Raw genomic sequence first — 14,952 nt, forward strand, 5'->3', positions numbered from 1 at the left:
TGGCTCACAGGCTCTAGAGCGCAGGCTCAGTAGTTGTGGCGCATAGGCTTAGTTGCTCCGTGGCATGTGGGATCTTCCCGGACCAGGGCTCAAACCTGCATCCCCTGCATTGGCAGGCAGATTCTTAACCACTGAGCCACCAGAGAAGTCCCTCTTCAATTCTTGAAAATGATTTTGTACTATTTCTGTCTAAATTGTTCCCTTCTATTGTTTCCGCCTGGAAATATGATTAGACATATTCAGAACTGATGACTCTTGCCTATATTTAAATTTCTTTTCCACACTTTCCATTTTGCCCTTTTACACTACATTCTGGGAAAATTCCTTCACTTGATCTTCCAGGGACCAAGATGCTTTTTCTGCCTGTTTATTAATTTTACCAACTAAGATTTCCAGTTGATTTTTATGGATACAATCTCTTCCACTTCTCTCATGCTACACTTATTCTAAAATTCTATTTTGTTTATTCTCTTAATTGTTTTATTTCTTCTATTAATGGTTTCTTCAAGTTCTTTCTTGTGTTGAGTTTCAGTGCCCTTCTTTCACTTTGTTGGCTTTCCTCAAATGTTGGCTTTCCTCAAATGTTTGCGAGTGACGACAAATCACAGGACAGGGGTTATCAGAAGGAGGGTTTTTAATGCTCTATTTTAACCTAGGTGTTGGGCACACCTGTGTGTTATCCTTTTAAGTGTACACTTGTTTTACAAGTTCTCCTGAATGTACGTCACATTTCGCCATAAAGCAATAGGAAAGATTACAGCAGGGGCTCAGGCTGTAACCTTGAAACAACCAACCTTATTTCCTCATGCTATAACATTTAACAGCTATAAAATATTTTACCTGGTTGGCATAACATTATTTTACTTAAACATTCCCATATAATTGGGTAATACTGCACCAGATAATGTAAAAGTCTTAGTGTGTCAACAGAATACAGCTCAGGAACAGGTTTATCTTGTCTTATTTGGAACAATGAATGATGGGTTTTAAGACTCCTTCAGTATTAGTTTCCTAGGGCTGCCCTAATAAAATACCACAGACTCACTTAAACAATAGAAATTCATTTTCTCACAGTCCTAGAGACTATGTCCAAGATCAAGGTGCCAGCATGGCTGGTTTCTAGCGAGAGCTCTCTTCCTAGAGTCTCCTCTTATAAGGACACTAATCCTCTTGGATCAGGGCCCCATCCTTATGACCTCATTCAGCCTAAATTACTTCCTTAGAGGCCTCATCTCTAAATACATCCACACTGGGGGCTAAGGCATCAACCTATGGATCTTCAGGAGACACAAACATTTAGTCTGTAATACCACATCCTGGACATACAAACAGTTGTCTCACCCCAAGTATGCTCTATTTCCTTGGAAGAAGAAAGGTATGACCTCAGACAACTACTAAAGAGGAAGCAGCTCAGGAAATGTATTCCCCTGGGAAGGAAAAGCAAGGGGCAAGTCCTATATGGAAGACAGGACTGAAAGTCAAACTAAATTTCAGTCACTCTTCATATCACAGGCTCCACAATTTTAAAGAAACTTAATTAAGCTCCCAGTTGCCTTAGAGGATACAGAAGGAATATCTGGAGAGAGGTTATTCATTTCTAAGAATGGAGTGGATAAGAATTGCACGAAAAAGAGGCTGCTCATTCCTAAGACCATGGTTCTATATTTCCTTATAGTTATAAACTATAAAATGCATTTTTCAGTAATATGGATTGAAGGCTAGCCCACAAAAAGTCTTAAACCTTAAAGTAGTTGAATTCACATATAATGGTACGGATTGATTTTAGGTAAACCAATTTAGCCTTTCAATTCCTTCTTCTGTCAGTCACAAGCTAAATGAACTCTCATGACGGACTGTAGAAATCTAAACAACTTGTAACGTTGTTTCTCGTGTGTAAGCGTACAAGTAAAAAGGTGTTGATGTGTTTATAAAATTCCTACAGAAAAAATGCTTTCTGATGTTAAAAAAAAATTCACAAATCTACCAATGACCACAAATTTAATAAGTAACTGTAACCAACTAACCTTCTTCTGTTGCGTGCAGGTGTGTTGCATCGTTCCCCTGAGAAGTGATGTTGGCTTGGTCGAACTGAAGGGGGCTGCCTATTTGATGTCATCTCCCATGGTCGCATTGGTGGTGAGGGAGCTGGTGATGCTGATGTATAATCAAAGACTGAATGAGAGAGGCGCTGTCTCTTGGGACTTGGACTATCTTCACTCTGCCAATGCAACAAAATCAATCAACTGAATAAAATCTTTTAAGGATTTTTGCATTACTGTTTACATGCATAGGTGTTTAAGTATGTTTACCACAAAGTGTAAAGGAGGGAAAAAATACACTATCAACCTGAATTAAATACCTTTAAAAGAAACGAGGGGTGGGGTGGGGTGGGGTGGGAAAGGGAGATACACAGTAAATAATATCAAATGAAAAGTTAACTTTTCTTTAAAATATCATAAAATTAACCAGGTAACAACACACAAGGTACACAACAGGGCAATAAACAATTTCTATGGTACTTGACCACCTCTTTAAAGCTCTAATTCAGCTGAGAAAATCTACTATGTCCTCCCATCAGTTAAGAGTTACTCTTTTAGGCATTAATTCTTAGCTGAGAGATCAATTTAGGAGGGGGTATAATTTTTTTTTAACATCTTTATTGGGGTATAATTGCTTTACAACGGTGTGTCAGTTTCTGCTTAAGGGGGTATAATTTAAGTAGGCCCTTGATTTGATTTAAAATCATAATTGCTTGCCTCTTTATTCCTGTTATTTAAGGCCATTACATTTATTATTTAATAATGTTTATGTGGACAAAGTAAAATTTATTTAAAACATTAAAAAACAGTCAACTGATCTAGTTCATCAGTTCTTAACTAGAATGTCATAGAATATCTTTGGGAAAGACATGGCATTTCAGGTAGATCATGGGAGTGGTAGATAATTAAAAACCCATACCTGTTAATGTTGAAGCACAGTCTCAAGTTTTCAAGGGTTTAGCTATAAAATTGGTATGGATCACTTAACTGAATTATTAACTCTCCAGGATTCCCCACACAACTCAATTTTCCAATTGAGTCTCTCATCAAAACTGTCAAAATTACAAGTTAACTGAAAGTCTGATGAGGGCTGTGTGTTTTCTAATAGAGCCTCTCCTATCTCCAGTCTACTCCTGCAAATTCTAATCATTTGGGCATTAGGGAACTTTTGATTGGCACCTGCTGCTACAACAAAAATGTTAATATTAGCTAAAGAATATATGAGGTTACATACTATGTTACAGTTTAAAATATAAGCATATAAAACAGAACTGATTAAACTGACGGGAATGAAGCAAACTGCTAAATGGTTACTTTTGATCATTCTAAATTATTTAGCAGATGTATTCAAAAAACCATGTCATTTTCCTTCTATACTTAAGAATATTATAATTCACATTTGTTATAACTAAAATAGAAAATAGTTTTCAGAACCATATACAAATGCTCTTGTAACTTTCCTCACACTAACCTTATTTTCTCCCTATATTTAATGGTGCTATTAAAAGTAGTTGTTTTTAACCCCTTGATTTTAATAAGAAAATCAGTTATGTTCTGATAATCCTAAAACTTAGAAAGTGAAAAATAACCATTAATATTTAGATATTCTGATTAAAACAAAACAACAGAACAACTAAGACTTGACAAACTCATACATGAACTACACATAAGCATTAGAAATGTGATCTCCACGTGTGGTAAAACAGACTTGATTAACATTGACTTTCTGAGGTACAATATGCTAGCAACCAATCATAATCATTGGCTTTCATATGTATAAACCTGTACCGCAAAGCTTGATGCAGGCTAGGACATGGAACTCTGAATTCTAAAAATTCACTGCCCAAATGGAGGAGAATGCTACAGATCCACAAAATAACTAAGTATTGAAAAAACACTCAGGCTATCAACCTTTACATATTTTCAGTGATGTTCAGGTTGTGGGTTAGCATATTCTTATTTTACAACAAATGCATTACTTTTAAGAGTGGAGATAAGGAAAGATGACTGAGAAAGTCTCCCATCCCTTCTCTTTGTGTTGTGAAAGGTTCCCAGTGTGTAAGAGGAGACAAAGACTAGGAAGTGGGGCTCCCCTGGTGGCGCAGTGGTTGAGAGTCCGCCTGCCAATGCAGGGGACACAGGTTCGTGCCCCGGTTCGGGAAGATCCCACATGCCGTGGAGCGGCTGGGCCCGTGAGCCATGGCCACTGAGCCTGCGCATCCGGAGCCTGTGCTCTGCAACGGGAGAGGCCACAACAGTGATAGGCCCACGTACAGCCAAAAAAAAAAAAAAGACTAGGAAGTGAAGGGAAATATGTGGAAGTGAGCTCTTCATTAGGATTATGGTAATAAGCCTTACTTTTTCACTCAAAGTAACAGGAAACCACAACTGATATTTAGTGACATGGGATTACTAAAAGGTTATTTTACTATATGCAATATGGTTTCATCGTATTCCTTATCAATTTTAATACTCTAAGGAACTGTGTAAAAAATTCTTAGTTTCCAGAAAAAGAAAGGGGGAGTAACCTACAAAGAAAAAGAATTAGATTAGCATTAGACTTCCCACAGAAAACAAAAGATGCTATTTTCTGGGGGAAAATAATGTTGAATATAGAGTTTTATACTCCAATCAAACTATTAGTCTAGTATAAGGGAAAAAACAAAGACCTTGCCAGATGTATTAAGATTCAAAGTTGCTTCTCACATATCCATTCAGAAAATTTTACTTGATTGATTTTTATGTATGCGTGCATGCTCTCTCCTTCACCTGGGGACATATATATAAATACAGGATCCAAGAAATAGAAGTAACCCAGAAGTGCAATGAAAAGAAATCCCAGGGTGATGGCAGTACAGCAGGTCTGAAAAACAATCATTACAAATTAGAAAGAATCAGAGGACTCTGAGAAAAATACCATACACAATGTGGATTCAAAAACAGTATGATTGAGAACTTACAAGTTCTTAATAAAACTTAAGCCCACAGCTCTCTTATCATAAGAAATATAAAAAGGCAATCAGGGACTTCCCTGCTGGTCCAGTGGTAAAGAATCTGCCTTCCAATGCAGGGGACGCGGGTTCAATCCCTGGTCGGGCACCTAAGTCCGCGCACCTCAACTAGAGAGCCCGCGTGCCACAAACTACAGAGCGCATGTGCTCTGGAGCCTGCGCGCCACAACTAGAGAGAGAAAACCCGCACACCACAACTAGAGAAGCCCGCGTGCCCCAATGAAGAGCCCACGCGCCTCGATGAAGACCCCGTGTGCTGCAACAAAGACCCAATGCAGCCAAAAAAATAAAGAAAATAAATATTTTTTTTAAAAAAGGCAATCAGAGAGTGGAGGACAAAGATGAAAACAAATCCATATCGTTTTGTCACCTAAAGCATCCTCTGAGTAGGACAGGTAGTCAAAAGATTACAACTCCTCCTCCATGGGCCAAACATGCTACTTGGTTCTGCAATGACTATACAAGTATCCTAATACTATGAAGAATGTTTACTGGTTTTCAATTATTATAATCAACATAGGACAAGGCATGAAAGATCACTGTTGTAGTTACAGAACAGAAATAAGTATAAATAAGTATAATAAAATAAGTATTTTATCAAATAAACTTTGATATAAAGTAACTGTAACGACTTCTGTGACAAAATCATGGACCAGAAGTGAAAATCCTAACATAAACATCTAGAAATAATGGTTTAAATACAAAAAAAAAAATTTAAAGGTATTGCTGGATTCAGAGAAAAAGAGAAATTTCCAAGGACCAGAAACAAAGAGGAAAACTGAAAACCAGGTTTGTTTTTTGATATTCGCAGGAGGGACAGAAGATAAGGTCCTATCACTGAGACCCCTGCATAAGGCCAAAATTTCCAAAGTACTATGCTTTCAATAAAAGGGAAGACTAGAAGAAGTCAGCCATTGGCACAGAGTGTCTACTCTGTATGTACTGAGAACTGGAGAAGGGATCACATCCCTGAGAACTCAAACCACAGGTTAGCTCCTCACACCAAGGCTGGGGTTCAAATTTTTCACTACCCATGTTGTCTGTGAACCTCTAAACTTAGAAATTAATATAAAAACTGATCTAGAATTATGGTACCACAACGACTCTTGACAGAAGTAAATGCAAAGCAGAATCTGGAGGAATACTCCTATTACCTAGGCCAGTGGTTCTCAAACTTTTGCATGCATCAGAAACACCAGATTGTTGGGTCCACTCCCCAGTCTCTCATTCAGACAGTTTGGATTGGGACCCAAGAATTTTGCATTTCTAACATGATCCCATATGATGCTTGGTACTGCTCGTCTGTGACTACACCCTGAGAACCACTGAACTAAGAGATAAGGGACTCTCTTAAGAAAAGTCCCTAAGGATAAATTCACCATTACAGAAAAATTTACGTTTTGAAATCTCAGGGGGGAGCAGTTCCCTCCTGTCCCTGCTGACTCTGTGCCTGTAGGCTGACTAGAAAGTACCAGATGTTGACAACTTAAACCTGTAAGATGTTGAGTCAAGTCAGGTACTAGTACTGTCTCTACTGGTACAGAATACTGTAGAGATATTACAGTACAGAATACGGATGCAGATTCAGGGATCAAGGGAGGAAGGACAGAAGAAAATTAGCCAGCTAGCTTTTATACTCAGTATTCAGCATCTGATAAAATGAGTACAGGATTACACCTCTGTTACACCAAATCTTTATAACCAAAACATCATTATTAGAAGTGAAAACAACCCATAAGAAAGTATTCCACAGTTTCAAAAAAAGCAAATCAGAAATGATTAAATGCTAAATACCATGGGAGAAAAAAAAAACAAATACACGTGCATATGTATAAACACGCACACATAAAATATAAATAATATTTATATATATGTCAGTCAGGAAGTCTTGAAGATAATGCAAACTTTCCCCAAAGCATAAACAGGTTCCAAGTCCTAGATTAAAAATGGTGATTGAAAAGTGCCTCTGATTCCAGCAAACACTAGTGAGCCCCAAGGACTTCTCAAAGGAACAAGGGGGCAACTAGAGTCGGGGAGATAAAATCTCCAATAATCTGGTCCCCTCTCCTCTCATTATTCAGGACTACCATTCATCTCAGATTTACAAATAAATAAGCATAGCAAGATTTATGAGTTCCCAATCCTCTTTTAAACTTCCAGACTCTATTTGCCTTATTCTATCTGACAAAAGATTAAGTTTCTCATTCCACAACCATTAAATTTAAATGGCCCAGGAGAGGAAATACTTACTGAATTCCATTCATTTAAAATAAGAGACATGAAAGCACTTAGAAAACTGAAACACTCTACATAAAGCAACTTGCTAATAAAGAATAACCACCAAGACAGATCCCTTTTTGTAAATAATAATTAATAACTTTACATTTGAATCACATAATGTACAAAATGATCTCTACACATTCTTTCATTTAATTTTCCACAAAGTCTTTGTTTAAACTATATTCAAATTTATGTAAAATATGTTTCTATTAGTGAAGATGTACAAAAGACAATTCAGTGAATATACTGCCTTTGAACTACACAACATATATATAGTCCTGTTTCATATACTTTACAAAGGACTTTAATTTTCTAATGCACAGCTTTGATTCCTCAGCTCGAAAGATTTCAGAACAAAATCCAACCTCATAACCACTCAAACAGTACATCCTCCTGGAATGTTATTTTACTTGTAGGTACGGGAGGGAAAAGAGACTTCAAATATTCTGTTTTCAAAAGTTACCAGACCATGCATTAAAAAAAAAAATCAGAACTTTGCTTTTTACATGGTCCAAGTCTGTGTTTTTTCATAAAAGGCCAAAGAACAGAACAATTTTATGTGCAGTGAGTGCTTGCAAAGGGAATGTAGTGGTATAACATATTGCAATTCCACCATAATGAAGAGGATAAAATACCATGTGAAAATATTATGTTTCTATATTCGTTGGCCATAACTGCTAACCCAGCAGTGGCTTCCTGAGTTTAGGGAGGCCTGTTTGGCTAATTTCTGAATAATGTATTAACAACCTTAAGTCCTAGATTTTTCTTAGAACATCACTGGTTCACAAAAACTGATTTACCTTGATGCTGTAATTGTACTGTTTTCAAATGCTATATTTAGTTCCACAGAAGCTATAAACAAGGATCAATGAAATAATCTGAAGCATAACCATGAAACCAACAAAAACAGAAAAGCTGCTAAGAACAACCTGAAATCAAGGGATCCCTGTGAATCAAGGGATCCCTCCACATGGAGTCGTTCTGCAGACAACTGAAGCTCAGACTAGATATGTTAATTCAGGACTTTTTGGTATACTACAGATAGATGGTACGTCAACGAAGTTACAGGCATTGACAAAAATTGTTCAAAATAGTTTATAAAATGAAAAGGAAGCCCAATACTGAACTCTGAGAAGCTCCAACATTTTATGTTGAGTACCTGATGAGAGGAGAGTGGAGTGTGGTGGTGAAAGCCAGTGTAATGGAGTTTCAAGGGTTCAACTAAGAGGTCATGTAGAATGAGGGCTGCAAAACATGCACTGTTTTTTTTTTCTAACATCTTTATTGGAGTGTAATTGTTTTACAATGGTGTGTTAGTTTCTGCTTTATAACAAAATGAATCAGTTATACATATATTCCCATATCTCTTCCCTCTTGCATCTCCCTCCCTCTCACCCTCCCTATCCCACCCCTCCAGGAGGTCACAAAGCACCAAGCTCATCTCCCTGTGCTATGCGGCTGCTTCCTGCTTCCCACTAGCTATCTACCTTACGTTTGGTAGTGTATATATGCCCGTGCCTCTCTCTCGCTTTGTCACAGCTTATCCTTCCCCCTCCCCATATCCTCAAGTCCATTCTCTAGTAGGTCTGTGTCTTTATTCCTGTCTTACCCCTAAGTTCTTCATGACTTTTTTTTTCCTTGAATTCCATATATATGTGTTAGCATACGGTATTTGTCTTTCTCTTTCTGACTTACTTCACTCTGTATGACACTCTAGGTCTATCCACCTCATTACAAATAGCTCAATTTCATTTCTTTTTATGGTTGAGTAATTTCCATTGTATATATGTGCCACATCTTTATCCATTCATCCGATGATGGACACTTAGGTTGTTTCCCATCCACTGTGTTTTAACAATATGGAACTCACTGACTTGAAACTATTTCTTTACAATATGATTTAGTATCTTTATGGTGTATTTCCCTTTATGACAATTTTTGGAAAAGTTTTTGTTCCTGTCTTTCCTTTGATGATCTTATGAATTTAAGGATAACTCTAGGACTTCCCTGGTGGCTCAGTGGTTAAGAATCTGCCTGCCAATGCAGGGGACACGGGTTTGAGCCCTGGTCCAGGAAGATCCTACTTGCCATGGAGCAACTAAGCCCGTGTGCCACAACTACTGAGCTTGCGCTCTAGAGCCTGCGAGCCACAACTACTGAGCCCGTGCTCCACAACAAGAGAAGCCACCACAGTGAGAAGCCTGCACACCAGAACGAAGAGTAGCCCCCGCTCACCACAACTAGAGAAAGCCTGCGTGCGCACAGCAATGAAGACCCAACGCAGCCAAAAGTAAATAAATTAATTAATGGGGAGGAAAAGAATAACTTCGTAAAGCTCTAAAATAAAATATTTCTTTTTTTTTTTTGGCTAAAATTTTTGTTAAGTCTATAAATTTGCTGGAGAAGAGACATTTTTACAGTACTTTCAGAAATCTATTTCTTTATATGTATAAATCAGCAAATTTCAATCACCTAACTTTAGTAAATTTACAAAATAAAGTTATCAAATAGCTGTATTAAGAAACGTGCGTGCATGCACACACACATACACACACAGCCCTGAAGAGAAAAGGGAACCCTCCTACACTGTTGGTGGGAATGTAAGTTGGTACAGCCACTATGGAAAACAGTATGGAGGGTCCTCAGAAAACTAAAAACAGAATTACCATACAATCCAGCAATCCCACTCCTGAGCATATATCCAGACAAAACTCTAATTCAAAAAGATACATGCGGGCTTCCCTGGTGGCGCAGTGGTTGAAAGTCCACCTGCCGATGCCCCGGTCCGGGAAGATTCCACATGCCGCGGAGCAGCTGGGCCCGTGAACCATGGCCACTGAGCCTGCGTGTCCGGAGCCTGTGCTCCGCAATGGGTGAGAGGCCACAACAGTGAGAGGCCTGCATACTGAAAAAAAAATACACGCACCCTTACGTTCATAGCAGCATTGTACACAATAGCCAAGACATGGAAACCACCTAAATGTCCATCAAATGGAATACTACCCAGCCATAAAAAAGAACACACACAAATGGAATACTACCCAGCCATAAAAAAGAACGAAATAATGCCATGTGCAGCAACATGGATGCAACTAGAGATTATCATGCTAAGTGAAGTCAGAAAGAGAAAGACAAATACCATATGATATCACTAAAGTATGGTACCAATGAACCTATCTACAGAACAGAAACAAACTCACAGACATAGAGAACAGACTTGTGGTTGCCAAGGGGGAGAGGACTGGGGGAGGGGTGGAGTGGGAGGCTGGGGTTAGCTTTTCTATATAGAATGGATAAACAACAAGGTCCTACTGTATAGCACAGAAAACTATATTCAATATCCTATGATAAACCATAATGGAAAATATTTTTTAAAAGAATGTATGTGTATGTTAAACACACACACACCTGAAATCAAGGGTTGTGCCACACCTGAAATTCAAGTTCCCCATGATGTACATGACTTTTTAATGAAAGCATACAATCTTCAATCACAATCACTGAATTGGTTGGTAGCACGAAAATGCTAATTTTAAAATTATAGGGCGCAGATAGCAAACAGACATGAGGGAATTTTGGGGGGTGCTGAAACTATCCTATATCTTGATTGTAATGGTCCCACATCTGTATGTGTTTGTCAAAACTCACAGACCTGTACACGGAAAAAGGTGAATTTTACTGTATGTTAATTATACCTTAATTTTAATTTAAAAAAATTACAGGAGGCACTTTGATTCTAATTTTAAATATAGGCTTATTTTTATAGAGATGCAAATGTGCATCTACTTAAACCTCTTTTGTAGGGGAAAAAAAAGAGCAAGAAATACACAAAGCCATCATTTTTAAAGGAACATTAAAATACCAAATAAATGTACACCAGGAAACATACAAGAATATTCATGGCAACACTGTTTCTAATAATAATAATAGAAAAGTGGAGACTACCCAAATGTCCATCAAAAAGAGAAGGGATAAACTATAGTACAGTACGTTCATATAAATGTAACGCTAAAAGCAGGAAAATGAATCTACAGGACACAGCCACATGCAATCAATATAGATGAATTTCACAATGGCAAAAATACACAAAGTATGATACCATTTACATTAAGTTCAGAAACTAAACAGTATAGTATTGAGGTATACTATATGTAGTAAAAACCACACAGAAAAGCAAAGAGATACTGAACACAAAATTCAACAGAGGTTTACCCAAGGCACAGGTTTGGGACAGCACCTGAATATAATATGGAAGCTTCAAAAACATTGGCAATAGTTGATTTCTTAAGCTAGATGGTGGTTTTTTAAAACTTATACATATGTCTTCTTTATATTTTATAACTTGCATATATGAAATATTTCATAATTTTTAAAATTAAAAAACATACAAAATTTGAAAGATTTTGACTAGAAAAACAAGTAAAAAGCAGCAAAGTGCAAAAGTCTTTAATAAACAAGGACAGTGACACAAACTTGGTAAGTAGTGGAGATGAAAAAAGAGATCAAAAACAGGATGAGGGGCTTCCCTGGTGACGCAGTGGTTGGGAGTCCGCCTGCCGATGCAGGGGACGCGGGTTCGTGCCCCAGTCCAGGAGGATCCCGCATGCCGCGGAGCAGATGGGCCGGCGGGCTGTGGCCGCTGGGCCTGCGCGTCCGGAGCCTGTGCTCCGTGGCGGGAGGGGCCACGACAGTGTGAGGACCGCATACCGCAAAAAAAAAACAAACCAGGATAAGCTTTTTGTTCAAAGACTAGTGATTAAAAACAAGGATCCAGGAGTGTATCAACACTTTCCTTCACCTCTATGACCATCCTACCTACTAGCTACATACCCAATCCCATGCTTGGAGCAGGAAAAAGCAGTAATTTCTTTACCCTTAGAAAAGGCTACAGGGAAAATGATGTCCTCGTAAAAGAGACTAGTTTCAGCTACAATATGGAAGTGAAGAGGGTGTTTTAAGAAAAAAATGGAAGAGGTAGGTGAGTCTGTTTAGAATGGATGGAGTCAAGGGGGAAGGAAAAGCAGAAAGAGTTGGGAGGAAAGGAACTTGGAGGAAAGCCGAGAGAAAACTGCATTAAGGGAGTAACTTTCTGAGGATACGACGTGGCTGCATAGGTTCTCGTTTTTACATGGCAACTAAGTTTTATAAGGATGAGAACCATAACTGGAACTAAGAAATCACACCTAATCATGGTATCAGAATTGGTTGAAGGTATCTGACAGTATCTCGAAGGAGATATGAGAAGGATTTACTTTGCTTCATGTGGAACAGTGGGAGGGTAATAAGTGGGCAAAGAAAATCTCCAGTCTCTCTTGGGAGCAAAGTACATTGAGGGCCTTATTCTAAAATTAGAGAAAAGTAAGATTTAAGTTAAATTAGGACTATAAATAAAAACTTAACAGTAACACCCTTCACCTTTCTGCAACATCCAATGGAACTGAGTCTAACTTTTTGGTTTTATCTTCAAAACATGGGTTTAATTCTTTTTTTAAAAAACTAATTAATTTATATATTTATGGTTGCTTAGGTCTTTGTTGCTGCATGCAGGCTTTCTCTAGTAGCGGCGAGCGGGGGCTACTCTTTGTTGCGGTGCGCAGGCTTCTCATCGCAGTGGCTTTTCTTGTTGCGGAGCACGGGCTCTAGGCATGCGGGCTTCAGTAGTTGTGGCACACGGGCTTAGCTGCTCTGTGGCATGTAGGCATGGATCAGGGCTTGAACCCGTGTCCTCTGCATTGGCAGGCAGATTCTTAACCACTGTGCCACCAGGGAAGTCCCAAAACATGGGTTTAATCTATTGCATTTGGCAGCTACTCTTTGAGTTTAAAGTTAATATTGAGTTAATGCTTAAAGACTCAAAGGAGGTCTGGAGAACACAGAAAGTGTCAAATAACTGTTTATTAGTGGCAGTAGCGACGGTACAAAGTCAATTTCTTCCTTAGCTATATTGGTCTATTGTTAAAGATCAAGCTCTTGCAAGCTAATGCTGTATCCAAAATGGCAGTCAATATGCCATTCAATTCAATACAGATGATGTCTCTTAACATACACTGAACTGTGTTTACAGAATTATCTGTTAACATCCAAAGCTGGTATGATATAGTAGACAAGAAATAGCAAAAGTTGGATTTGAATTTCTGTTCTGCCAACAACTAGATATGTAATTGGGCATCTCAGCGAGATTCTCTGAGCCTATTTCTTCATCTAGAAAACCATCCAGGACTAGTTTATTATGACGGTTAAAAACAAAAGGAGACAATACACACAAAGCAGAGAACCTGGCACAAATATTAACAAAGAAAGCAGATTAAAGAGCCCTAGATCACCTAAACACCTACCCTCAGAAATCCTACACCTCCAATTTAATGTGTCACAAGCATTTCTCTTTCAGAACTAGTCCCAAGTCCCAACCTGTCACTCCCACACAAACAGAAAATGAGCTAGCTCTATCCAAAAGTCCTAGATTTGATTAGCAACTCTCACTACCTCAGGTTTATATACACATGTACAATTACATGACTTGGCCCACAACCCTAGTATACAATTTACATGACTTGGCCCACAACCCTAGTATACAAAAGCAATTCTGTAACTTAGTTTCCTTTGTGGTAATAACGAATTCCATTACTAAAACTTGCTTCTCTAGCAATAATGGATTGTAAATGTAGTAGCCAATGATTTATGTGAGCACATCCTAGTATTCTTGTTAATAACCTAATGACAGTTTAAATCCATTCATACCTTAATTTGTTTTCATTTTGTATGTAACCAAATTTTTAAACACATTTTACCCACAGGTATAAAAAGTTACAGAAAGCAAGTAACCATGTTTTCTCTTTGAAATATGCATTACTATCAAACTCTGGATGTTAAGCAAATAAGTAGTGATGACTTTAAAAAATACCTTACATGCTCCCATTTTTCCTTCCCTATACAACTTCACATATTCTGTAATATCTTCTACCCTCCTACAGAACTAGACCTATTAGGACAAGTGACTAAGACCAAAAGATAAAAAAACAAGAATATTAAGTGGTCAAATAGTAACAGCAGCTCAAGACAAGACAAACATTCTTCAGAAAAGCTGGCTGAAAAAGTTATGTTAAAGACTCCCTCTAAGAAGAATACTTATTCCCACATATAATAGAAAATAAGAAGTAAGAAGATTCTGAGAATTTTGTCTCAAGCCTTCCTAGAAACAACCTAGAATGTATCTTGTGGCTTTCAGCCCTATGAAGGGAAAGGGTAAATATATAAGAACCTGGAAGAAAGCTTTGAAGTGAGCATCCTCTTGAATGGTAGTGTTCTGATCACTTGGGAGGAGAGGGAACAGGCTCTGAAGTCTCACCCTTTCACAAATCACCTTGTTAGGATGGCCAGGTAGAGGTGCTGAATTGGCCCCGGGAGATATCTGGGAAAAAGAGGGAGAAGAAAAGGATAGTTCATGGCTAGCTGCACCAATGTGGAGAATCATGCCTATGAAGGATAGTCTGGATTTTCTAGGTATCTGATGATTTTGTTAGCAGAGACTGAAAAGAAATAAAAAATTAATCTTAAACATCAAAACAAATATAAGGATGACAAAGGTTGCCTCTGGCAATGGATCTCACTTATAAAAACTTTCT

General features: G+C 38.1%; 1 protein-coding gene across 7 annotated transcripts in view; it reads right to left on the reverse strand.

Moving 5' to 3' along the window:
* The window catches only part of RNF38 (ring finger protein 38), a 123,745-nt gene that overhangs the window by 36,832 nt on the left and 71,961 nt on the right, over positions 1 to 14,952 (reverse strand). For 4 of the 7 annotated variants that reach the window (XR_012332586.1, XM_073806288.1, XM_019948954.3 and 1 more), the window contains exons 3-4: positions 14,589 to 14,738; positions 2,025 to 2,218 (exon numbers count right to left, since the gene is read on the reverse strand). Coding sequence is in view for 6 of the 7 variants with exons in the window: in XM_073806288.1 (XP_073662389.1) it covers positions 2,025 to 2,218; positions 14,589 to 14,738 (344 nt within the window). In the remaining variant the exon portion in view is untranslated. The remainder of the gene's footprint in view (positions 1 to 2,024; positions 2,219 to 14,588; positions 14,739 to 14,952) is intronic. The other 3 variants (XM_073806290.1, XM_073806289.1, XM_073806291.1) reach the window with 3 other exon arrangements.

The sequence above is a fragment of the Tursiops truncatus genome, chromosome 6, assembly GCF_011762595.2.
Source record: "Tursiops truncatus isolate mTurTru1 chromosome 6, mTurTru1.mat.Y, whole genome shotgun sequence".
In the NCBI taxonomy this organism is placed as follows: domain Eukaryota; kingdom Metazoa; phylum Chordata; class Mammalia; order Artiodactyla; family Delphinidae; genus Tursiops; species Tursiops truncatus.